The 25972-nt window shown below is 51.0% G+C and overlaps 2 protein-coding genes across 2 annotated transcripts; both read right to left on the reverse strand.

The window, feature by feature from the left end:
- Positions 1-102: 102 nt before the first annotated feature.
- On the reverse strand, positions 103-3925 carry LOC101265630 (adenylate kinase 4). Its single transcript, XM_004236292.5, has 6 exons — positions 3559-3925; positions 1609-1754; positions 1354-1473; positions 1074-1241; positions 708-797; positions 103-423 (listed from the first exon to the last, which is right to left on the reverse strand). The coding sequence occupies exons 1-6, from the start codon at positions 3836-3838 to the stop codon at positions 325-327; spliced, it is 903 nt and encodes a 300-aa protein (XP_004236340.2). The 5' UTR covers positions 3839-3925; the 3' UTR covers positions 103-324.
- Positions 3926-4925: 1000 nt separating this feature from the next.
- LOC101265323 (putative pentatricopeptide repeat-containing protein At5g59200, chloroplastic) lies at positions 4926-24404 on the reverse strand. Its single transcript, XM_069295226.1, has 5 exons — positions 24246-24404; positions 23005-23177; positions 22045-22142; positions 7698-8093; positions 4926-7036 (listed from the first exon to the last, which is right to left on the reverse strand). Exons 4-5 carry the CDS (start codon positions 7757-7759, stop codon positions 5089-5091), a joined length of 2010 nt encoding a protein of 669 aa, XP_069151327.1. The 5' UTR covers positions 7760-8093; positions 22045-22142; positions 23005-23177; positions 24246-24404; the 3' UTR covers positions 4926-5088.
- Between the last annotated feature and the right edge of the window lie 1568 nt (positions 24405-25972).

Here is a 25972-nt window from a genome sequence, read left to right on the forward strand (position 1 = left end):
ATAATACTAATATTTCCGACATGAAACCCAGAAGCCGCTTCTATTACCCTCCCACAAAACTCAAAAATGGTGTATCTTCTGTTAAACTTCATTCTGACTTGGTACGACTAATAATTTTGTGTCAATTCCTATTGCACTCTGCAAAAACTCACTAAAGAGCAATGTCAAAAGTAAAATAAATTCACCAACACTTAGTGATATGTTCTCATAAAGGGATGAACCAGCTAGTGCCATAAAAAGGAAACTAGAAATATAACTGGTCAACCAAAATTCATAGTTAAATTTTCAATCCTTAAACCAAAATGAAAAGTTGGCATCCTTCCATTAGGAGAGAACTTTCTTGACTTCAGCTGTGACCGCCTGTGGTGGTTTCTCAGCAGGAAGATTCACTACATTACCCTTCTTGGCATAGTAGTCAATGACCTGTACATTATTCCAATACAGCTTTAGCATGGAGAACAGAAACTAATGAAGAGTCCAAACAGACTACAAAAATGATTATTATGTCAAATGAAAGCTATACCGTGTATATAATGTTTGGAAGAATGTTGCCAAACATCTTATATAGATTATTATGTCAAATTCCCAAATGCAATTCCTAGTTTTCCCAACTCTCAACCAAAGCGACTAGATAGATACACAGATGTTTATCGTTCTTTTTTACTTTCCCTTTCCCCTCAATAAGTCAGAGATAAACAGATGTTTACCGGCTCAGTTTGCCTGTGGAAGGCTTCTAGCCTTGACTTGAGAACAGCAGCAGTATCATCTTTTCGTTGTATCAATGGCTCTCCAGTGACCTTCATGTAGAAAGATAAAATTGAATTAGATTCAGATATCAGAGAACTATCCTTAATATAGAATGTTCCTTTTTTTTTATTTGGTTGACAGTCCTTATTATGAAGGTAAATTTGTCTGACAGAATTTAAGTTGCACAGCAGACAAAAAAGATATTAAAATTGTAAAATAATCAATTGCTAAGCGTATGAAGACACACTACAATGAACTACCTTCAGCAACAAAAAACTACAGTAATTTTTGTTTTTGACAAGTTAGAGGGGAAGAGAAGGTATTACATCATCTATCCCAGGTACTTTAGGAGGTGCAAATTTTGTATGGTATGACCGACCACTAGCTGGGTGGATCCAGCGTCCGGTAATTCTCTCTTCCAAGATGGCATCATCAATCGCAAAATTAAGAACCTTATCAACTTTAGTACCTCGATTTTGAAGCATCACATCAAGCTGCAATAAGTAGAGCGAGACGTGATAATCCTACTACAAGGATTCAATCAAAGTTGATAGAAATTGCACATAAAGTCCACATAAACATAAATAAGGATTAACAGAAAATAACCTTTTCTGCTTGCACCACAGTTCTAGGGAACCCATCAAGAATGAATCCTTTTTGACATGATGGCTTCTTTAATGCTTCGTCTATGATCCCAACAACCAAGTCATCAGAAACAAGTTCTCCCTGAAAAGATAGTAGTACAAAAACAATTTTACTGAGAAAAGGAAAACCAATTGCTGTTCTCCCTTAAACTCTCCTGTTGGAACTTGAAAGAAGTCAGAAACATATAACAATAATTTAAAGAACACTCAATATGACCTTATCCATGGCCTCCTTCGCCTTAATGCCCAAAGGTGTTTTGGCAGCAACAGCAGCTCTCAGCATATCCCCCGTGGCTAAATGACACAAGCAATACTCATCTTTAATGATAGGAGATTGTGTTCCTTTCCCTGATCCAGGTGGGCCTGTGGAATTTGTTTAAAGTTTTTAGAGATCTTAACACTATAATAGTTGGAAAGAAGGAAAATCTACAGATTTATCTATCACAAAAATCTGGTAAAGCATGACAGAACAATTCATAATTCGATGTATAAGTCCATACGATGACATGTCAACACCCAAAATGAATTCAGATTGAGCACATGGATGACATTATTTATCCATATAAACTACAACAATAATGTTAAAACACTACTGCCACGAAATAAATTCTAGGCAATTGGGAAAAGAAAAATTGTTATAACTCATTAAGAAAAACCTAGCTCCAAACCCAAATCCATATATAGATCCATGGTTAAAACTTTCGACCAGCTACACATTACCCCCTTACGAGCATGCAAAAAGCTTAGGGAATAAAAAAAGACCAAAAGACTCAACATGAGATAGGAGGCCAATTATTGTCTAGTCTCCTTTCCGAAGCATGAGAATCCTTAGTAAAGTTTTTTTCCTTTCTACATACAATATATTTTTTTTGATAATGGCCTTTCTACAAACAATATTAATAACAATGCTCCTACAAGGTCATATGCTACCAACTAGGTAACTACTTTATTTGTTATATTGGTGATGAGGGGCATAGAAGACAAGCGTTCAAAGTCTTAAATCATTGAAATGCGAAAATATAACAGCTAATTTTTGCTTGAGGACCTTTTTCCTCATACATCTTTTGTACACAGTATACGTGAATATTATTAACATCCCTGCTTTGATTACACTTCTTTTGGGCAAAGGGTCTATTAGAAACAGCTTCACTACCCCACAAAGGTAGGGGTACGATCTGTGTATATCCTACCCTCCCTAGACCCCATTTGTGGGACTACATTGGGTATGTTGTTGTTGTACATACATTATTGCAGAGCAAATCAAGTCTATGCAGTCGAGACCAAAGGATGAACCCTGGTTTACCATAGCAATGGTTGAGCAGGTAGTAACTTGAATTACAAAAAGATTCGCAAAAGGAAATCACCATGGGATATAACCATATAGAGAGAGAGCTTTACTTGAGAAGGGGACTGCTACTTCCTCCCAATATTAGCAAAAACCAAATAAGACACTACGAAATCACCTTCATATTTATGCATACTTGATTTGAACTTTCATTAGCAAGTATCGGGAAAGCTAGGATTTTCTTGTTACCAAATAACCCATAAATAGTCAATATGCCCCAACATAATCCCTATTTTAACTTGAAAGCATGGTTCACTCATAACTCCTTTTAAGGAATACTATCGTAGCTTGAATGCACATATTATTTTCTAAGATTTAAAACCATTAAAGGCGAGCAATTTTACTCGTCACTCACTTCTTCACTTGACAAAATTAACAAAAGCAAACCTGCTCTAAGCATAGATCATGCCTCATCCTTTAAACCACAAAATCCCCCTAAATTCCAGAACTTTCATCTTGTTTCCAAGTACACACAAACTCCCCCTACTCCCATAACCCCAAGAAGCAAAACCCAACAGCAAAATAAACTACCCAATTTCAAAATTCCACTTCATTAAACTTAAAAAACTGTAGATCTGATAGCAATTAAGGGGGGAAAAGCAAACCCCAACAAAGCAATAAGATCATTCACAAAACCCCACTCCGACAAAATAGCAAAAATGCGGATCTGATAGCCATTTAGATGCAAAAACCATAAAATCAGCCAAAAGATAGAATTTTGAAAGTTCACACCACATACCCACAAACAAATCGTAACAAAGATAGCAGATTCGAAGAATAATGATAAAAACCAACTTCGAGTATTATTATAATTATTATTACCAATGAGAATAAGACGTTTGTCCGGCTTGGAGGAACACCTCATGCGGCGGAGAAGCTCCGACATGAGGCTCTCGGAGGGAACATCTTCCAAGTTCACTGATGATGTCGACATTTTTCTCTCCGGCCAACTCCTCGATAAATTCTCTGCAATGGCTTCTTCTTCTCTTTTTTGAGTGTATTTTATTACAGAGAGATGAGACACTTCCGGGTGTTGGACTTCGTTGATTCCAACGCTGGAAAATGGAAGCGTACCATAGTAAGGTTTTGTGATAATGACCATTATACCCTTCGTTCTAACTTTAATTACCTAGGGTTATGTATATATTAATCTCTACGAGTATCTGGTTTGAACCTTGAAAATAGAAAGAAAAATTTTTCAAACCGAACTTTAACTTTTAAAAGTGTATGTGCTTCATCCAAATTACTGTTTCAGATACACTAAAAATCAGCTCGGATACATAATATGTAGCTCAGATATATTAAATACTGGCTCAGATATATTAATATGTAATTTCGTGCATTAAAAAACTAGCTCAGATACATTAAATATTGATTTAATGTATTAATATACAGCTTGAATACATTAAAGAAATAAAAAAAAATATTTTAAAAATAATGAAAATAAATGAAATATGTAGTGTATATTTCAATAATATGTCCATGTATTTTGAAATTCTCCAATATCAAATATTTCTAGTCAATGTATTGAACCCCTAAGATAAATTCAATGTTTTGTTTGGCACAATACATCATTCTCTCTATTTGTAATATATCTAGTAGTCTTAATTTGGTAAGTCATAATTGGAAATTTCAAAATTGAGAAAATATGTGGGGTCATGTTTGATGTTAATCGTTGGAGCGTAGAAAAATGCAGAAAAAGTTGAGATAGAGAAGCATAAAGGTAGTCTCGTGTTTTAACTTTTTGTGAGTATTTTATGCTTATGAAGATTCTCTCTTTTTTTAAAAAAAAGAGTGTACACTATTTTGTCATAGACAGATAAATCCTAAGAAATGTGATTCTATATTCTAAGAGAATTCGAATTTGAGATTTATGAGAACCTGAATTCTTAGATAAAGTTTAGAATAATTAAATTATAAACGTGTTTCTGAAATATCGGGCATAGATTGAAAGTACTTGTGCATTTTTCCTAGAACATGTAACCTTTTTCAAAAGACTCGTAGAAGAGTGCTATCATTGTAGCTCGGCTTGGGTTCGGATTCACTAAATTTAGAGAGGAAGGTCTGAATGATCAACTCTGCAATTAGTTGTTAGAATCAATAGGTCTTCAAATTGTTCATTTTTCTTATCGGACAATCATAATACTTCCAAAAAATAGAAATTCTTGATCAATGGAGAAACAAAGTCACCATTTTTGTTCAATACGATACCAAAGGGGATGATTGAATCCTTCCACACTAGAAATAATAGTATGAAACAACCCGGATTCCTATTTCTCAATGATATTCAACGATCAAGACAATTGGTTGAATCCCATGAAGCCATTTTCATTAATAAAAAATATGTTATGTTTACCAGTAGTCACCACAAGAACAAACACCATTTTCAAAATGGTGAAACCTATTCCGATCTCTTACAACAACTTTTCTCCCTGTGATCTTAGATATAAGCTTAATAACTGAATGGCAGTCATTGCAAACTCTAAGATTTTTTACAACTCTTATTGTGGTACACGGTTTGGTTGAGATCAAGCCATAGCATATTGCAAGTCTTTCGCTATGTATGCTCAACGCCCATCTTTTCTCGTGTTCTTCAATGTCTTGTGAGATGACATCGGTTGCTGGAGCATAATCTTCAGATTCCAGCATATCGTTCAGCTCCTTCAGTTTACTGTATATTGCTTCCCTTTCAGAATGTCTAATGTCTCCCAAAAGGAACTCATGGATCTCATTGTTCGCTTCAATTGAACTGCAACCTGGTTCCTTTTGGACACCTTCTTCTCTCAACCTCGCTCTCACTCGTGCTGCTTCCTTAAATTTACCTCGCGAAGCATAGACATTAGACAGAAGAATATACGTTCCAGAATCAGCAGCACCATACTCCAGTAGAATCTTAGCAACCCTTTCACCTAGCTTGAAGTTTTTATGGATTCTACAAGCACTTAACAACGATCCCCAAATTATATTGTCTGGAGCGATATTGCCTTTTTGTATAAAATCATAAGCCTCCTGAAGACGTCCTACACGACCAAGAAGATCAACCATACATCCGTAATGTTCAATTCGTCGTTCAACTCCATATTCAGTTTCCATACTCTCAAAGATGTCGAACCCAATGTCCACTAACCCGCCATGACTGCAGGCATTCAGAACACCAGAAAAGGTAATACTTGTCGGTTTAACTCCTTCACGTTTCATTCTCTGGAATACTTTGATAGCTTCGATACTCTTCCCGTTCAATGCATACCCCACAATCATAGAATTATAAGTGGTTACATCTCTAGCTTTCAACTCTTCAAAAAGACTAGCTGCCTCATCGATATCCCCACATCTCGAATACATATTCACTAAAGCTGATCCAACTATATGATTAACTTCAATGTTGTACTTCTCCACATACGAATGAACCCATTTACCAAGCTCTAATGCTCCCAACTGCGCACAAGCAGATAGAACGCAGACAATCGTAACTTCATTGGGCTTTAAACCCGCCATCTGCATTTCCCTGAACAACTCCAATGCATAATTCATTTCACCATTTTTAACCAACCCATCAATCATAGCAGTCCAGCAGACATTATCCTTCGTAGAAACCACCCGAAACTCATCCATCGCCTTACTCACTAGTCCATGATCAAGATAACACGATATCATAACCGTGGAGGCAACAACATCTCTTTGAGGAATTTCATCAAACACCTTCTTTGCATCATTAAACTCTCCACATTTTCCATAAAGTTCCATTAACTTTACCCTCACGAACCTGTCCAAACTCAATCCCAATTTCATAACCTGGCAATGGATTTGCTGACCGCTCTTTAAATCTAATCCACACCCACATGCCTTAAGAACCAAAGGGATTATATAATTATCAGGTAAAATAAAATCCTTAATCATTTGAAAATAAGTTCTAATTCCATCAGAGTAAGCCCCTGAAGACACAAGCACTTCAATATAAGCAGTATAGATAAATACATTAGGGTCGGGGATTTTCCGGAAAATCTTGGAAGCATATTCAATGGAGCAGCATCTAGAACAAATACGAAGAAGCTCGAATATAATAAAGGGGTCATTGGGATTGCCGTTTTTTATTATATGCGCATGAATTGGAGCAGCATGTTGAATGCTTTTGCATTTCTGTAACTTGAAGAGAAGCTGCTTTCGATCTCGGAAACTGCCGGGATTTGAGTTCAAATATGGCGGGGAAATAGGTGGCGACGCCGCGGCGACTATCATGAAGGAACTAATTATACAAAACGAGACTGGTGTTTGAGGGGAAACAGCTTCTGTCAACTCCTTGCTGCAAAAAATCAACCAACATGTTCAGTTAAAGTTCACTATAAAAATGATATTTGAATTTTGTAAAATTTGGTTCTGAAATTAAAAAAAATAAAAAACAAAAACAAAATAGGTTTGCGAAATTATTTCTGTACATTATTTATTTACTTCTAATATGATACTACAGTACTATTTTTCCCATCTGAAATCTTGCATTGTAATAAAAATGATTTTATTTTATATTTACTGTCAAAAAATTAATATTTTCTTGGGTCAACCTATAAGACATGAGCAAAAACTCGTGGTGGTCATAACGGGTCAAATTCTCAAGGAATAATTTAAAATATATATAATAAAATAATTAGTTTACAATAAATATAAACAAAAATCATCGAGAGTAAACACTAACTATATATTACGATATACTTAAAAAGTTGAATATACTTATAACGATACATGATGTATAAAAATTATTCTAAACATTCATAAATTTAAAAATTAAAATTTTCAGTAGTTTTTTGCATTATTTATCTACTGACAATTATATTTTACACATCATTCAATTCACTATAGCTTTAATAGGTTTTATGGAAGAAGTCATTGGAATGTTGGTATCAAGGAACACTATTCTTCTTCTTCTTAAGTACATCTGGAAGAATTAATAAGTATTATTGGTTTTATACCTCTTGTTGAAACGGTTGTCTTCCATGAGCTGCATCGGGGTGAAGGACCGTAACAGCAACATGTGTGTGGTCCATGTAACACTTGTAGACTAGTCCATAACCTCTTCCAATTTTATTAGAATCAGCAAAGTAGTTCGTTGCAGATTCAATCTCATCTATCGAATACCTTGTATATCTTAAATCTGAATTTGAAAGCTCTCTTCTGCTTCTTTAGAGCTTTAATTTCTGCATTAATTCTCTTCTGAGATTGTAGTTCTGCAAGCCTCTGAGCTGCCTCCACTTGCTCAACGGCTGCTCTAGATTTTGCCTTTTCTTTCTCTGCAATTGCTAATACAGGTTCTTCTGCAAATCTTGCCTCTTCTATTCTTCTGTTTTCCAACGCTGGAGTTCTGTCGCCTAGAATTGACATCAGGTTAAGTCATTGATACAAATCACAAAGGAGCACAATTCCCTACCTTTTGTTGTACTGTGAGTGCTTCCTTGCATGTTGTACTGTACATTTCCAGTGTTTACTTGAGCTCCAGGGCGCACGCCCCGAGAACCCCCCCATCCCCCACCCCGGAGTCCTCAGGGCGCACGCCCCGAGAACCCCCACCCCGGAGTCCTCAGGGCGCACGCCCCGAGAACCCCCAACCCGGAGTCCTCAGGGCGCACGCCCCGAGAACCCCCACCCCGGAGTCCTCAGGGCGCACGCCCCGAGAACCCCACCACCCCCCACCCCAGAGTCCTCAGGGCGCACGCCCCGAGAACCCCCCCCCCCCCCACCCCAGAGTCCTTAGGGCGCACGCCCCGAGAACCCCCCACCCCCCACCCCACCCCCCACCCCAGAGTCCTCCGGGCGCACGCCCCGAGAACCCCCCCACCCAGAGTCCTCCGGGCGCACGCCCCGAGAACCCCCCCACCCCAGAGTCCTCCGGGCGCACGCCCCGAGAACCCCCCCACCCCAGAGTCCTCAGGGCGCACGCCCCGAGAACCCCCCCACCCCAGAGTCCTCCGGGCGCACGCCCTAGAACCCCCCCACCCCAGAGTCCTCCGGGCGCACGCCCCGAGAACCCCCCCCCCCCCCCCACCCCAGAGTCCTCAGGGCGCACGCCTCGGGAACCTCCCCCCCACCCACCCCAGAGTCCGCAGGGCGCATGCCCCGAGAACCCCCCCAACCCACCCACCCACCCCAGAGTCCTCAGGGCGCACGCCCCGAGAACCCCCCAACCCACCCACCAACCCCGGAGTCCTCAGGGGCGCACACCCCGAGAACCCTACCCACCCCGGAGTCCTCAGGGCGCACGCCCCGAGAACCCCACCACCCCCACCCTGGAGTCCTAAGAGCGCACGCCCCGAGAACCCCACCCCCCACCCCCACCCCAGAGTCCTCAGGGCGCACGCCCCGAAAACCCCCCCCCCCCCCCAACCCCGGAGTCCTTAGGGCGCACGCCCCGAGAACCCCCCACCCCCACCACGGAGTCCTCAGGGCGCACGCCCCGAGAATCCCTCCCCCCCACCCCCCGGAGTCCTCAGGGCGCACACCCCGAGAACCCCCCACCCACCCACCCCAGAGTCCTCAAGGCGCACGCCCCGAGAACCCCCCCACCCACCCACCCACCCCAGAGTCCTCAGGGCGCACGCCCCGAGAACCCCCCCCCCCACCCACCCACCCCAGAGTCCTCAGGGCGCACGCCCCGAGAACCCCACCCACCCACCCACCCACCCCGGAGTCCTCAGGGCGCACGCCCCGAGAACCCTACCCACCCCAGAGTCCTCAGGGCGCACGCCCCGAGAACCCTACACACCCCGGAGTCCTCAGGGCGCACGCCCAGAGAACCCCACCACCCCCACCCTAGAGTCCTCAGAGCGCACGCCCCGAGAACCCCCCCCCCCAACCCGGAGTGCTTAGGGCGCACGCCCCGAAAACCCTCCCACCCCCCACCCCCACCCCAGAGTCATCAGGGCGCACGCCCCGAGAACCCCCCCACCCCCCACCCCCAACCCGGAGTCCTTAGGACGCACACCCCGAGAACCCCCCACCCCCCACCCCCACCATGGAGTCCTCAGGGCGCACGCCAGGAGAACCCCCCTCGAGAACCCACCCCACCCCCCGGAGTCCTCAGGGCGCACGCCCCGAGAACCCACCCCACCCCCCGGAGTCCTCAGGGCGCACGCCCCGAGAACCCACCCCACCCCCCGGAGTCCTCAGGGCGCACGCCCCGAGAACCCCTCCCCCCCACCCCCCGGAGTCCTTAGGGCGCACACCCCGAGAACCCCCCCATCCCACCCCGGAGTCCTCAGGGCGCATGCCCCGAGAACCCACCCACCCCCAAGAGTCCTCAGGGCGCACACCCCGAGAACCCCCCCACCCCACCCCCACCCCCCGGAGTCCACAGGGCGCACGCCCCGAGAACCATCCAACCCCCACCCCCCGGATTCCACAGGGCGCACGCCCCGAGAACCCTCACCCCCCACCCCCCAAAGTCCTCAGGGCGCACGCCCCGAGAACCACCCCCCCACCCCCCGGAGTCCTCAAGGCGCACGCCCCGAGAACCACCCCCACCCCCCGGAGTCCTCAGGGCGCACGCCACGAGAACCCCTCCCCCCCACCCCCCGGAGTCCTCAGGGCGCACGCCCCGAGCCACCCCCCCACCCCCCGGAGTCCTCAGGGCGCACGCCTCGAGAACCCCCCCCCCCCACTCCCGGAGTCCTCAGGGTGCACGCCCCGAGAACCCCCACACCCCCCGGAGTCCTCAGGGGCACGCCCCGAGAACCCCCCCACCCCCACCCCCCGGAGTCCTCAGGGCGCACGCCCCGAGAACCCCCCCACCCCCACCCCCCGGAGTCCTCAGGGCGCACGCCCCGAGAACCCTCCACCCCCACCCCCCGGAGTGCTCAGGGCGCACGCACCGAGAACCCACCCACCCACCCCCGGAGTCCTTAGGGCGCACGCCCTGAGAACCAACCCCTACCACGGAGTCCTCAGGGCGCACGCCCCGAGAACCCACCCCTACCCCGGTGTCCTCAGGGCGCACGCCCCGAGAACCCACCCCCACCCCGGAGTCCTCAGGGCGCACGCCCCGAGAACCCACCCACCCCCCGGAGTCCTCAGGGCGCACACCTTGAGAACCCACCCACCCCCCGGAGTCCTCAGGGCGCACACCCCTAGAACCCCCCCACCCCACCCCCCGGAGTCCTTAAGGCGCACGCCCCGAGAACCCCCCCCCCCCCCCCCCCCACCCCACCCCCACCCCCCGGAGTCCACAGGGCGCACGCCCCGAGAACCCTCCCACCCCCACCCCCCGGAGTCCACAGGGCGCACGCCTCGAGAACCCTCCCCCCCACCCCCCGGAGTCCTCAGGGCGCACACCCAGAGAACCACCCCCCCACCCCCCGGAGTCCTCAGGGCGCACGCCCCAAGAACCCCCCCCCCCACCCCCCGGAGTCCACAGGGCGCACGCCTCGAGAACCCTCCCCCCCACCCCCCGGAGTCCTCAGGGCGCACGCCCAGAGAACCACCCCCCACCCCCCAGAGTCCTCAGGGCGCACGCCCCGAGAAGCCCTCCTCCCCACCCCCCGGAGTCCTCAGAGCGCACGCCCCGAGAAGCCCTCCCCCCACCCCCCGGAGTCCTCAGAGCGCACGCCCCGAGAAGCCCTCCCCCCCACCCCCCGGAGTCCTCAGAGCGCACGCCCCGAGAAGCCCTCCTCCCCACCCCCCGGAGTCCTCAGAGCGCACGCCCCGAGAACCCCTCCCCCCCACCCCCCGGAGTCCTCAGGGCGCACGCCCCGAGAACCCCTCCCCCCACCCCCCGGAGTCCTCAGGGCGCACGCCCCGAGAACCCCTCCCCCCACCCCCCGGAGTCCTCAGGGCGCACGCCCTGAGAACCCCCCCACCCCACCCCCCGGAGTCCTCAGGGCGCACGCCCCGAGAACCCCCCCACACACACCCCCCGGAGTCCTCAGGGTGCACGCTCCGAGAACCCCCCCCCCCACACACACACACACCCCCCAGAGTCATCAGGGCGCACGCCCCGAGAACCCCTCCACCCCCACCCCCCGGAGTCCTCAGGGCGCACGCCTCGAGAACCCCTCCACCCCCACCCCCCGGAGTCCTCAGGGCGCACGCCCCGAGAACCCCCCCACACACACCCCCCGGAGTCGTCAGGGTGCACGCCCCGAGAACCCCCCCCCCCCCCACACACACATCCCCCGGAGTCCTCAGGGCGCACGCCCCGAGAACCCCTCCACCCCCACCCCCCGGAGTCCTCACGGCGCACGCCCCGAGAACCCCTCCACCCCCACCCCCCGGAGTCCTCAGGGCGCACACCCCGAGAACCCCCCCACCCCCACCCCCCGGAGTCCTCAGGGCGCACGCCCCGAGAACCCCCCAACCCCCACCCCCTACCCCCCGGAGTCCTCAGGGCGCACGCCCCGAGAACCCCCCAACCCCCACCCCCTACCCCCCGGAGTCCTCAGGGCGCACGCCCCGAAAACCCACCCCCTACCCCCCGGAGTCCTCAGGGCGCACGCCCCGAGAACCCCTCCACCCCCACCCCCCCGGAGTCATCAGGGCGCACGCCCCGAGAACCCCTCCACCCCTACCCCCCGGAGTCCTCAGGGCGCACGCCCCGAGAACCCCCCCCCCACACACCCCCCGGAGTCGTGGTGCACGCCCCGAGAACCCCCCCCCACACACACACATCCCCCGGAGTCCTCAGGGCGCACGCCCCGAGAACCCCTCCACCCCCACCCCCCGGAGTCCTCACGGCGCACGCCCCGAGAACCCCTCCACCCCCACCCCCCGGAGTCCTCACGGCGCACGCCCCGAGAACCCCTCCACCCCCACCCCCCGGAGTCCTCAGGGCGCACGCCCCGAGAACCCCCCCACACCCTACCCCCCGGAGTCCTCAGGGCGCACGCCCCGAGAACCCCCCAACCCCCACCCCCTACCCCCCGGAGTCCTCAGGGCGCACGCCCCGAAAACCCCCCCCCCCACCCCCACCCCGCGGAGTCCTCAGGGCGCATGCCCCGAAAACCCCCCCCCCCACCCCCACCCCCCGGAGTCCTCAGGGTGCACGCCCCGGGAACCCCCCCACCCCCACCCCCCGGAGTCCTCAGGGCGCACGCCCCGGGAACCCCCCCACCCCCACCCCCCGGAGTCCTCAGGGCGCACGCCCCGAGAACCCCTCCACCCCCACCCCCCGGAGTCCTCAGGGCGCACGCCCCGAGAACCCCCCCCCCCCCCCCACCCCCCGGAGTCCTCAGGGCGCACGCCCCGAAAACCCCCCCCCCCCTACCCCCCGGAGTCCTCAGGGCGCACGCCCCGAAAACCCCCCCCCCCCACCCCTACCCCCCGGAGTCCTCAGGGCGCACGCCCCGAAAACCCCCCCCCCCACCCCTACCCCCCGGAGTCCTCAGGGCGCACGCCCCGAAAACCCCCCCCCCCCACCCCTACCCCCCGGAGTCCTCAGGGCGCACGCCCCGAAAACCCCCCCCCCCCACCCCCACCCCGCGGAGTCCTCAGGGCGCATGCCCCGAAAACCCCCCCACCCCACCCCCACCCCCCGGAGTCCTCAGGGCGCACGCCCCGGGAACCCCCCCACCCCCACCCCCCGGAGTCCTCAGGGCGCACGCCCCGAGAACCCCCCCACCCCCACCCCCCGGAGTCCTCAGGGCGCACGCCCCGAGAACCCCCCCACCCCCACCCCCCGGAGTCCTCAGGGCGCACGCCCCGAGAACCCCCCCCCCCACCCCTACCCCCCGGAGTCCTAAGGGCGCACGCCCCGAAAACCCCCCCCCCCCCCCCCACCCCCACCCCGCGGAGTCCTCAGGGCGCATGCCCCGAAAACCCCCCCCCCCCCCACCCCCACCCCCCGGAGTCCTCAGGGCGCACGCCCCGGGAACCCCCCCCCCCCCACCCCCACCCCCCGGAGTCCTCAGGGCGCACGCCCCGGGAACCCCCCCACCCCCACCCCCCGGAGTCCTCAGGGCGCACGCCCCGAGAACCCCCCCACCACCAACCCCTGGAGCCCACAGGGCGCACGCCCCGAGAACCCCCCCACCCCCCCCACCCCCAACCCCCGGAGCCCACAGGGCGCACGCCCCGAGAACCCCCCCCACCCCACCCCCAACCCCCGGAGCCCTCAGGGCGCACGCCCCGAGAACCCCCTCCCCCCACCCCCAACCCCCGGAGCCCTCAGGGCGCACGCCCCGAGAACCCCCACCCCCAACCCCCGGAGCCCTCAGGGCGCACGCCCCGAGAACCCCCTCCCCCCACCCCCAACCCCCGGAGTCCTCAGGGCGCACGCCCCGAGAACCCCCCCACCCCCACCCCAAACCCCCGGAGTCCTCAGGGCGCACGCCCCGAGAACCCCCCCCCCCCCCACCCCCAACCCCCGGAGTCCTCAGGGCGCACGCCCCGCGAACCCTCCCCCCCACCCCCAACCCCCAGAGTCCTCGGGGCGCACGCCCCAAGAACCCCCCCCCCCCACCCCCCGGAGTCCTCAGGGCGCACGACCCGAGAACCTCCCCCCCCACCCCCCCACCCCCCCAAGCCCCGGAGTCCTCAGGGCGCACGCCCCGAGAACCCCCCCCCCCCCCCTCCCACCCCCCGGAGTCCTCAGGGCGCACGCCCCGAGAACCCCCCGCCCCCCTCCCACCCCCCGGAGTCCTCTGGGCGCACGCCCCGAGAACCCCCCCCCCCCTCTCCCACCCCCCGGAGTCCTCAGAGCGCACGCCCCGAGAACCCCCCCACCCCCACCCCCCGGAGTCCTCAGGGCGCACGCCCCGAGAACCCCCCCACCCCCACCCCCCGGAGTCCTCAGGGCGCACGCCCCGAGAACCCCCCCCCCCCCCCCACCCCTACCCCCCGGAGTCCTAAGGGCGCACGCCCCGAAAACCCCCCCCCCCCACCCCCACCCCGCGGAGTCCTCAGGGCGCATGCCCCGAAAACCCCCCCCCCCCCACCCCCACCCCCCGGAGTCCTCAGGGCGCACGCCCCGGGAACCCCCCCCCCCCACCCCCACCCCCCGGAGTCCTCAGGGCGCACGCCCCGGGAACCCCCCCACCCCCACCCCCCGGAGTCCTCAGGGCGCACGCCCCGAGAACCCCCCCACCACCAACCCCTGGAGCCCACAGGGCGCACGCCCCGAGAACCCCCCCCCCCCCCCACCCCCAACCCCCGGAGCCCACAGGGCGCACGCCCCGAGAACCCCCCCCACCCCACCCCCAACCCCCGGAGCCCTCAGGGCGCACGCCCCGAGAACCCCCTCCCCCCACCCCCAACCCCCGGAGCCCTCAGGGCGCACGCCCCGAGAACCCCCACCCCCAACCCCCGGAGCCCTCAGGGCGCACGCCCCGAGAACCCCCTCCCCCCACCCCCAACCCCCGGAGTCCTCAGGGCGCACGCCCCGAGAACCCCCCCACCCCCACCCCAAACCCCCGGAGTCCTCAGGGCGCACGCCCCGAGAACCCCCCCCCCCCCACCCCCAACCCCCGGAGTCCTCAGGGCGCACGCCCCGCGAACCCCCCCCCCCCCCCACCCCCAACCCCCAGAGTCCTCAGGGCGCACGCCCCAAGAACCCTCCCCCCCACCCCCAACCCCCAGAGTCCTCAGGGCGCACGCCCCAAGAACCCCCCCCCCCCCACCCCCCGGAGTCCTCAGGGCGCACGACCCGAGAACCTCCCCCCCCACCCCCCCACCCCCCCAAGCCCCGGAGTCCTCAGGGCGCACGCCCCGAGAACCCCCCCCCCCCCTCCCACCCCCCGGAGTCCTCAGGGCGCACGCCCCGAGAACCCCCCGCCCCCCTCCCACCCCCCGGAGTCCTCTGGGCGCACGCCCCGAGAACCCCCCCCCCCCCTCTCCCACCCCCCGGAGTCCTCAGAGCGCACGCCCCGAGAACCCCCCCCCCCTCTCCCACCCCCCGGAGTCCTCAGAGCGCACGCCCCGAGAACCCCCCCCCCTCCCACCCCCCGGAGTCCTCAGAGCGCACGCCCCGAGAACCCCCCCCCTCCCTCCCCCTGGAGTCCTCAGAGCGCACGCCCCGAGAACCCCCCCCCCCCTCCCTCCCCCCGGAGTCCTCATGGCGCACGCCCAGAGAACCCCTCCCTCCCCCCGGAGTCCTCATGGCGCACGCCCCGAGAACCCCCCCCACCCCCCGGAGTCCTCAGGGCGCACGCCCCGAGAAACCCCCCTCCCACCCCCCGGAGTCCTCAGGGCGCACGCCCCGAGAACCCCCTCCCACCCCCCGGAGTCCTCAGGGCGCACGCCCCGAGAACCCCCCCCCCCCCCCCCGGAGTCCTCAGGGCGCACGCCCCGAGAACCTCCCCCACCCCCCGGAGTCCTCAGGGCGCACGCCCCGAGAACCTCCCCCACCCCCCGGAGTCCTCAGGGCGCACGCCCCGAGAACCTCCCCCACCCCCCGGAGTCCTCAGGGCGCACGCCCCGAGAACCCCCCCCCCCCCCCCCACCGGAGTCCTCAGGGCGCACGCCCCGAGAACCTCCCCCACCCCCCGGAGTCCTCAGGGCGCACGCCCCGAGAACCTCCCCCACCCCCCGGAGTCCTCAGGGCGCACGCCCCGAGAACCTCCCCCACCCCCCGGAGTCCTCAGGGCGCACGCCCCGAGAACCCCCCCACCCCCAGAGTCCTCAGGGCGCACGCCCCGAGAACCCCCCCACCCCCTGGAGTCCTCAGGGCGCGCCCCGAGAACCCCCCCACCCCACCCCCCGGAGTCCTCGGGGTGCACGCCCCGAGAACCACCCCCCGGAGTCCTCAGGGTGCACGCCCCGAGAACCACCCCCTGGAGTCCTCAGGGTGCATGCCCCGAGAACCACCCCCCCCCCCCTCCCGCCACCCCCTGGAGTCCTCAGGGTGCATGCCCCGAGAACCACCCCCCCCCTCCCGCCACCCCCTGGAGTCCTCAGGGTGCATGCCCCGAGAACCCCCCCCTCCCGCCACCCCCTGGAGTCCTCAGGGTGCATGCCCCGAGAACCACCCCCCCCCTCCCGCCACCCCCTGGAGTCCTCAGGGTGCATGCCCCGAGAACCCCCCCCTCCCGCCACCCCCTGGAGTCCTCAGGGTGCACGCCCCGAGAACACCCCCCCCCCCCCCGCCCCCCCCCGGAGTCCTTAGGGCGCACGCCCCGAGAACCCCCACCCCCACCCCCCGGAGTACTCAGGGCGCACGCCCCGAGAACCCCCACCCCCACCCCACGGAGTCCTCAGGGCGCACGCCACGAGAACCCCCCCCCCACACACACACACCACGGAGTCCTCAGGGCGCACGCCCCGAGAACCCCCCCCCCTACCCCCTGGAGTCCTCAGGGCGCACGCCCCGAGAACCCCCCCCCCCACCCCACCCCACGGAGTCCTCAGGGCGCACGCCCCGAGAACCCCCCCCCCCCCCCACCCCACGGAGTCCTCAGGGCGCACGCCCCGAGAACCCCCCCCCCCACACCCACACACCACGGAGTCCTCAGGGCGCACGCCCCGAGAACCCCCCCCCCCCACCCCCACCCCCCGGAGTCCTCAGGGCGCACGCCCCGAGAACCCCCCACCCCCACCCCCCGGAGTCCTCAGGGCGCACGCCCCGAGAACCCCCCCCCCCCCCCCACCCCCCGGAGTCCTCAAGGCGCACGCCCCGAGAACCCCCCCCCCCCACCCCCCGGAGTCCTCAGGGCGCACGCCCCGAGAACCCCCCCCCGAGAACCCCCACCCCCCGGAGTCCTCAGGGCGCACCCCCCGAGAACCCCCACCCCCCGGAGTCCTCAGGGCGCACCCCCCGAGAACCCCCACCCCCCGGAGTCCTCAGGGCGCACGCCCCGAGAACCCCCACCCCCCGGAGTCCTCAGGGCGCACGCCCCGAGAACCCCCCCCCCCCCCGGAGTCCTCAGGGCGCACGCCCCGAGAACCCCCCCCCCCCCCCGGAGTCCTCAGGGCGCACGCCCCGAGAACCCCCCCCCCCCCCCGGAGTCCTCAGGGCGCACGCCCCGAGAACCCCCCCCCCCCCACCCCCCGGAGTCCTCAGGGCGCACGCCCCGAGAACCCCCCCCCCCCCCCCCACCCCCCGGAGTCCTCAGGGCGCACGCCCCGAGAACCCCCCCCCCCACCCCCCGGAGTCCTCAGGGCGCCCGCCCCGAGAACCCCCCCCCCCCACCCCCCGGAGTCCTCAGGGCGCCCGCCCCGAGAACCCCCCCCCCCAACCCCCCGGAGTCCTCAGGGCGCCCGCCCCGAGAACCCCCCCCCCCCAAACCCCCCGGAGTCCTCAGGGCGCCCGCCCCGAGAACCCCCCCCCCCCCAAACCCCCCGGAGTCCTCAGGGCGCACGCCCCGAGAACCCTCCCCACCCCCAAACCCCCCGGAGTCCTCAGGGCGCACGCCCCGAGAACCCTCCCCACCCCCCCCCCACCCCCCCGGAGTCCTCAGGGCTCACGCCCCGAGAATCCCTCCCCCCTCCCCCGGATCCTCAACCCCCCACCCCCCCCCACCCCCCCGGAGTCCTCAGGGCTCACGCCCCGAGAATCCCTCCCCCCTCCCCCGGATCCTCAACCCCCCACCCCCCCCCACCCCCCCGGAGTCCTCAGGGCTCACGCCCCGAGAATCCCTCCCCCCTCCCCCGGATCCTCAACCCCCCACCCCCCCCCCCCCCCGCCGAATCCTCAGGGCGCACGTCCTGAGAATCCCCCTTCCCCCCACCTACCCCCCCCCCCCCCCGGAGTCCTCAGGACGCATGCCCCGAGAACCCCCTTACCCCCACCCCCTCGGAGTCCTCAGGGCGCACACCCCGAGATTCCCTCTTACCCCCGTTTCCTTTACCCCACCTACCCCTTTTCATCTTCCCCTTATCCCCCCCTCTCTCTACCCCTTACCCCCTTACCCCACCCTCCTTTATTTAGCCCACCTACCATGTTTCCTCTACCCCCCCCCCCCCTTTAGCCCCCTTTAGCTTCCCCCTTAGCCCACCCCACCCTGTTTCCTCTACTCCCCTAACCCCACTTACCCCCCCCCCCCCTTAGCCCCCCTTATCTTCCCTCTTACCCCACCCACCCCGTTTCCTCTACTACCCTAACCGCTCTCTACCCTCTTCTTCATCCCCCCCCCCCCTTTACCCTATCTACCCCTTATCTCCCTCCCCTCTACCTCCCCCTCCCTCTCCCCCCTTCCTCTACTACCCCTACCCCCCCCCCCCCTTCGGGACCTCGAGGCGCCTTGTCCCAAGCCTCCCCTCCCCCTCCGCGGGACCTCAAGGTGTTATGCCTTGTGGCCCCCCGCCTCGCCCTTTAAAAAGTCTACATTTCAAAAATATGGATGCATAATAGGAAATGATAAATTTGGACTTTAGATACACGAAAAAAGATAAATTATGGAAATTATTTAGTGGTTTTCATACAAATATTATACGTAATGAACATTGAACCACAACACAGCATAGAATCTTTCACCAATTTTGTTACCTTTAGCCTTGAGCTAATAAGCATTTACCCAAAAACTGTATTATATCCACCAACTCCAATATTTAATTATTTTCTTGGTTTCCCACTTAAAGTGCAGTGATGAAATTGGAGCTCTAACAAAATCTAAATCACACACTACAATACTCATTAAGGGTTGGCATACTCAAGAAACAAAATCTAGTTAATTATAAAGCAAACACAACACTTACTCACCCTGCAAATGGGAAGTACATAGCAACCCAGTTCATGATATAAACACATCTAACTATATTTATCAGCAAAAAAAAAGGAAGATAAAAGCTACTCAATGCATGAGTCTGCAAATGTAACCTTCAATCGACATTTTTTACCAGTAAAAAGTACATATCTAGCTCTTTTTGCTCCAACATTTACATACACTTAACACTATACTCTATTCATCACCACACACCCCAAACAGGAAGATAACAGCAGCCCAAATGAATCTGTAAATACTACTGCCTTCGTCAACCCAAACACACCACTACCTTCAATAACTTTTTCACCACAAAATCACATATAAAACCCAAATCATATATTATTAAGTGAGAAGCTCTATAGTGAAAAATTGAATTACCATTTTGCCTTTTTACTAAATTAAAATTAAAATTATTGTTTAATTAAATATAAATATTTTAATTACACAATGATATGTATATATCATATCCTTCTATTTAGTTTTCTCAAGTATTTAAAGTTAGGGAGAAAGTTTTAATTTATACAGTCAATGACTTTCAATTAGTAAAACAAACGATGAGATTTTCTAAAGTCTTTCTATTACTCCTATTTATTCATGAAAGTTCAAAAGAGTGATCTTTTCATTTACCATATTCATTGCAATTAATGTAAGTTAACTTGAATTATTTTCATCTTCCACATATTATTGAAATGCATAGATATTTAAGACATGGAGAAAGAAAATAACAACACAAATCAAGAGCATTCAAAAGTACAAGAATTCATATTCCTAACCCTTTTTTCGAAAATTTTCTTGATCTTTTCTATTGCATGAAACTATATGATGGCACAGTATGGTTATAATACATTTGAAAGTGCTATTTTGACATTAAGATGAACGTATTATTGAAAGAGTAAGTCACAATTTAGCCAACAATTTTTTCCTTGCTGCTTCTCGTTTTAGTTTTGTTAATTATATAATTCTTTCTTCTATATTAAATAATTTTTTGTTATATTTAAATAATATGTCGGTATATTAATAGAAAAAAAGTAAGGTGGACTACAATTTTGAGATTATGTTGTTCATAATATTTTTTATATTCCTTTGATTTTCTGTCATTGTATAAAATTAATTTCATTGTGTATGTTCTTTTTGGCTATATATGATTCAGTCCTAATGCATAAACTTTCTTTCTTATATGGTGTCTTCTCTTCAATCTTTTAGTGTTATATTACACTGTGTGATATGTTCTCATTGTATTTGTCCATTTTTTTTCCTATGGAGATTATTTTTGGTCGAAGGGTAAAAAAAGATTTAAACAACAGAGTATAAAATTAGATTATCATTTTATCCTGTGTTAAATCAAAATATTATAAAATATTTATTTATAAATAGTAATCATTCTATATGCCACAAATATTAAAAGATTTGGTTAAAGTCAAAAAGTTGAAAGACAATATTCATAAATAAATATTAGGCATTTCTACCCTTTTAAAGACAAAAATAGTTCCAATTTTTTGAATATTTTTCTTTATACTAAAACATAAATTATTTTATTATGAGACCATTGAGTTAAATCAATATACAAAGACCATAATCAATGCCCACTAAAGATTTGCAATGTTTCATAGATAATATTTTAGACAAATTACTTGATGCAACTTTAATTGCTACTATTATTTTGAATAATAATTGCAGTTATTGTATTCTTTCTTTTCATTGTGATAAGGAATAATACATTCATCTTCATAACTTACACCATCTAATTATCTTATTTATATTCCATATACATCTTTATTTGTTTCATGAGTATCCTAACTAAGGTTATTTTTTTCATTCAATTGTTTAAATAGTGCCGCTTATATCATTATTATTCTATTTGATTCATACTTTAACTAAATGAAGAAGTCTCTTGAATTATAATTGTTTATGGGAGAAGTGTCTACAAAAACTTGAAAAAATATATATATTGTTATGATTAGAGCCTTCAAAAGAATGTGTATGTTGTCGCTTGTTTTTTTCTTTGTTTATATTGTATATCTGTTTTCTCTCTATTAAACTACTTTAATTTGATTTTCCATAAATTTTTTATTGTTTTAATTGTATTTTTATTTAGGCTTAAGTTAATCTTTTGTGACTATATATAATGCAAATTGGCTAATTAATTACTATCTAAAGTTCTAAATTTACAGTTTATTGATAAATTTTATACATTAAAATAAGATTCCTCATTTGATGTTATTGTGATTAAACTTCTTTAATTTGATTTTCCATAAATTTATGATTGTTTTAATTGTATTTTTATTTAGGCTAAAGTAAATCTTTTGTGACTATATATAATGCAAATTGGCTAATTACTATTTAAAGTTCTAAATTTACAGTTCGTTGATAAATTTTATACATTAAAATAAGATTTCTCATTTGATTTTTTGTCACAATTTTATAATTTCATTTGTAATTGTTGCGTTTTTTTATTCGCTACATGCATGTATGTACACATAGAATTATAATTGTTATAATGAATATAAAAAAAATAACATGGGATACATCCTGAAACTAGTAAGCAGAAAAAACACCAACCCAGTTCATGAATTTGCAAATGTAACCTTAAACAACTCAAACACCAACCCAGTTCATGGTCCAAAGTCATGGGTGATACACAAATATTAGCTCAACCGAAATTCAAAAGAACACATACAAGGACAGAGAGAGAACTCACTGAGATTGCGAACAGTGGCATTGACTAAAATTCCCCATTGAACCTGGTCATCAACCTACTGCAAACCACTTTCATTGTTCGTAACCGGCAATTTGAAGCTACAAAGAGGTCAAACTCTTGTAAAATTTGTGAATCCATAATAGATATATACAACAGTTGAACACAACAGGATTGCAGATATTCAGAGAGATGAGTTCTTGATAAAAAAAAATCAGAATGCATAAACAAATACTCAAAGCTTCGTCTCAGCTGGCAAGTAAGCACTCAAATTAAAAGAGTGGCACATCTAGACACCTCAACTTGGTCTCAATTGACAACTAAACACTCCCAACTCTTGGTTCTAGGTTGCTCATTACTTTTTTGGCATTCTTTCCATGAACATTCTGGTTGAACCTTAGATGCAACATCAGACTGTTTTAGGTCCTTTTCCTATGTCATCATCTCTCTGCTACTCGAAGAAAACCAAGTTGTTGTAACATTGTTTAGTAATTACCTTACAATGGGTTGAAAAACTCTAATGTGTGATGTGCAGGCAGATTGTGATCGAGTTACTGGTGATCTACTTCCAAAGGAATAGTGCTGCAAAGAAAGAGGTATGAATAATCTCTTAACCAGGAAGAGGCAGGGGAGGGCTTGGATGAATACCTTAATCCATTGATAACTTTGTGCGTTGAAAAGGTCTGACATAGTCGCAAAAAAGAAAGAAGAAGACAAATCAACCGAAAAACTCATTTTCATCCTAAAGATTCCATCTATACAGGCTTATATTGATAAGGAAAAAAATAAAAATAATGTAGCACTAACTTGGTGCTACATTAATATCGTCAGAACCCTCCTATACACAAAAGCAAAAAGAAAAGGTTCTTCTGTACAAATATCCGTGTAATGAGTCTACGAAATTTACCAAGCTATTTCCATCTTGAAGATCAACCAAAAAGTAAAAAGTCATAAGAATCTAACCTTAATCTTCTGTACAGAATCTGCTTTTCTTTCAAACATCTTGCATTTCTTCCCTTCCATAATTAATATCCAACAAACAGAAGCTGGTGTGGTTTTCCAAATCTTTCTCATAGGTTTCCAAATCTGACTTGCCAGAGGACAGATTCTGTTTCAAATTCTCTTCTAACTTGGATCTATAATTGTGAAGTAGAATAATTTTTAGTTAACTAAATAGTAGTAGTGGTGATTTCAGGACCCTAAATACAACTAATCTTCACATGAACATGAAAAATGAGTCAACTTTAAACATGTTTAGGCACATAGATAGATCCAGAGTAAACAAACAAAAATGATTGAATAAAGAAGACAAAAAAAAAGAATCATATATAAAAGCAGAGTTTCTGAGTAAATATTAAAATGCCATTACAAACAATACGACAGAAAAGATGGATCATCTTCGTTGGCAAGTTCTGAGAAGAGAGTAAACTACAAGTTTAACCCCACTAAATATATTTGCAGAAACAAAGACACCCTACACCCTCACATGGCATCATATATAGAAAAAATACATACAACACATTCCAACTTGTCTTTTGATTCAAAGTACTTCTTCTGCAGCTAGATATCCCTAATTCTGAAATTTTATTCCATTTTTTTTTTTTTAATTGGAATATAGAATAGGAATAATTGCTACTATTGTGGCCAAGAGTCTTGCATTTGAACCTGGTGCATCTCTATTTGCCCCTTTAACTTCAAACAAGCCCACTGTGATCAAACAAAAATTCTTTTGGGACTTTGCTCAAACATCTCCACGGCAACAAAATCTAGCCAAATGTATATTAAGATCAATTTTCAAAAACTCTGCCTCTATGAAGCTGCTAGTTATTGAAATTTTCCATATTAATTTATTTTTTTCAGATTCCATATGTGCAAAACTCAAAAGTTTGGAAATTCATATTGAAGAGGTGAAAATCATTTGGGTAATTATCAGAATCCAACAATCATCAATTAATACAGAAAGAAAATAGATACATATAGGTAAAACAACACAGAAACGAGAAGGAAATGAATCGATGAAGATCCAAAGTCATCTCAATTGAATTCATCAATATACAAGAAGAAGGGTTTCAGCAAAACAAAATTGTATGTTTCATTCCGAATTCTAAGCAGTAACGGGAGAGAGAGATGACACCCATGACTGATAAACCAAATTCCCCAAAAAACCTAACCCTAAGTCAGACAAAAATGGGGAAAAAAAGTACCTGAATACGAAAATGGATTCAAGAAACATAGCAATATCTCTACTCCTTTGCCAATTTTATTCTCGTCACCATCATCTTCATCGCCTAATTTAGTGGTAATGTGAAAGAGAATGGTAGTGAGGAGGAAGAGAAGAGAAGAGAGAAATTAGATTTCAAAATAATTTGAAATTTGGAAACAAAATATCAATATAAGGGAAGTCGTCGTTACAAAAGAGCCGTTATTTGTGAAATTAGATTTCAAATTGATTAAGAACGTAGTAATCAAATTTATAAAATTTGTCCTCAATTTAAATAAGACTAATTAACTAGCTACACAATTTAAATGAAATAAAATAACAAAAAAAAAATGAAGAAAATTTTTTAATACTCATAAAATGTACTGGTTAACTTCAATTATAAGAACTCTTACTGATGTTATTGACAATAACTTTTAAAGAGACAAATTTGTAAAATAAGGTTTACAAAGATGATTTCGATATAACGGAAAAATGGACATATCATCATTTGAAAAGATAAACGATTGAATCACCTTTCAGCGTGGTGGTTCCCCAATTCATTACAAAGGTCTATACAAAGAACTTGGAATGCTCCGAAGAGCCAGTTCAATTGTCTAATATATAAGAAAAATAACACATGTTTCGTAATTCCTAAAAAAAATGCTTGTAAATGTAGAAATATGTGTTAAGACTCTTTATTTTAAACATTTTTTCTCATCATATGTGTAATACGACCTCTTACCCATATAATTCATGTCATTTTCAGTGATATATCAGATATTAAATATTCAAAAAGATTAAAAAAGAATCAAATATTTAACTTTTATAAATTCTGATGTTTAAATAGTCATGTTCTTCAATCCTCATATATAATTACAGTTTGAGCACCAAATTCATACTAAATATATGAAATTCTTCTTTATTCGATTTGAAATTTCAACTACAAGTTCACTAGCACAAAGTCAATGAGCCTCAATCACAAATTTGAATTAATTTCACAAATTCATAAGACCAATAATTTGTTATTCTTCAAGCTTTCTCTAGCTTATCAATAAAATTTTCAACTTTTTCAATACTCACCATCACACTTTATGTTGATGCATATCATACCTCATCTTTGAATCTAACACTTACAAACAATGATTTCAATTTTTAAAATAAAAAAGATTACGTGCAAGTATAAGTTTAAGAGTCCAGTTGATAAAATATAAAGTAAGTATATCTTTTTTGATTTTCCATCTGATGTCTGGTATCAAATTGGAGTCCGACTAAATTCAGATTTGTGTCGAAAAGTTTCAAATTAGGGGTAAAGCACGCCCCAAGGACCCCTCCTCCCCCCCTCCCGCGAGCCCTCGAGGCGCACGCACCGAGGACCACCCCTCCCCCTCTCCCCGAGCCCTCAAGGCGCATGCACCGAGGACCACTCCTCCCCCCGAGCCCTCGAGGAGCACGCCCCGCTGACCACCTCCCCTCTCCCCGAGCCCTTGAGGCACACGCCTCGAGGAATATACACACACCCCTCCCTCCTCCCCCTCGAGGCACATGCCCCTCAGACCCCCCCCCCCCCCCCACCGTCCCTTTAGCCCTTGAACTTTATAGTACTTTCAAAAAACAAAATTAATTTTTTTGGGGTGGTGTTGGGTGGGGGGCTGGTCGAGGGAGGGGGGTAGGAGTTTAAAAATAAAAAATTGAAGTTAAAAATATTTTTAAAAAGCAAAAATATTTTTGTGG

Source organism: Solanum lycopersicum, chromosome 3 (assembly GCF_036512215.1).
Source record: "Solanum lycopersicum chromosome 3, SLM_r2.1".
NCBI classification, from domain to species: domain Eukaryota; kingdom Viridiplantae; phylum Streptophyta; class Magnoliopsida; order Solanales; family Solanaceae; genus Solanum; species Solanum lycopersicum.

Excerpts from the sequence above, each read along its gene's own strand:
- LOC101265630 (XM_004236292.5), bottom strand. The coding sequence starts at position 3,838 with ATGGTCATTATCACAAAACCTTACTATGGTACGCTTCCATTTTCCAGC. Across the intron at positions 1,242-1,353 it reads CTGTGGTGCAAGCAGAAAAG|CTTGATGTGATGCTTCAAAA; the intron begins GTTATTTTCTGT and ends TACTTATTGCAG. Across the intron at positions 798-1,073 it reads AAGTACCTGGGATAGATGAT|GTCACTGGAGAGCCATTGAT; the intron begins GTAATACCTTCT and ends TTCTACATGAAG.
- LOC101265323 (XM_069295226.1), bottom strand. The coding sequence starts at position 7,759 with ATGTTGCTGTTACGGTCCTTCACCCCGATGCAGCTCATGGAAGACAAC. Across the intron at positions 7,037-7,697 it reads GACAACCGTTTCAACAAGAG|CAAGGAGTTGACAGAAGCTG; the intron begins GTATAAAACCAA and ends GATTTTTTGCAG.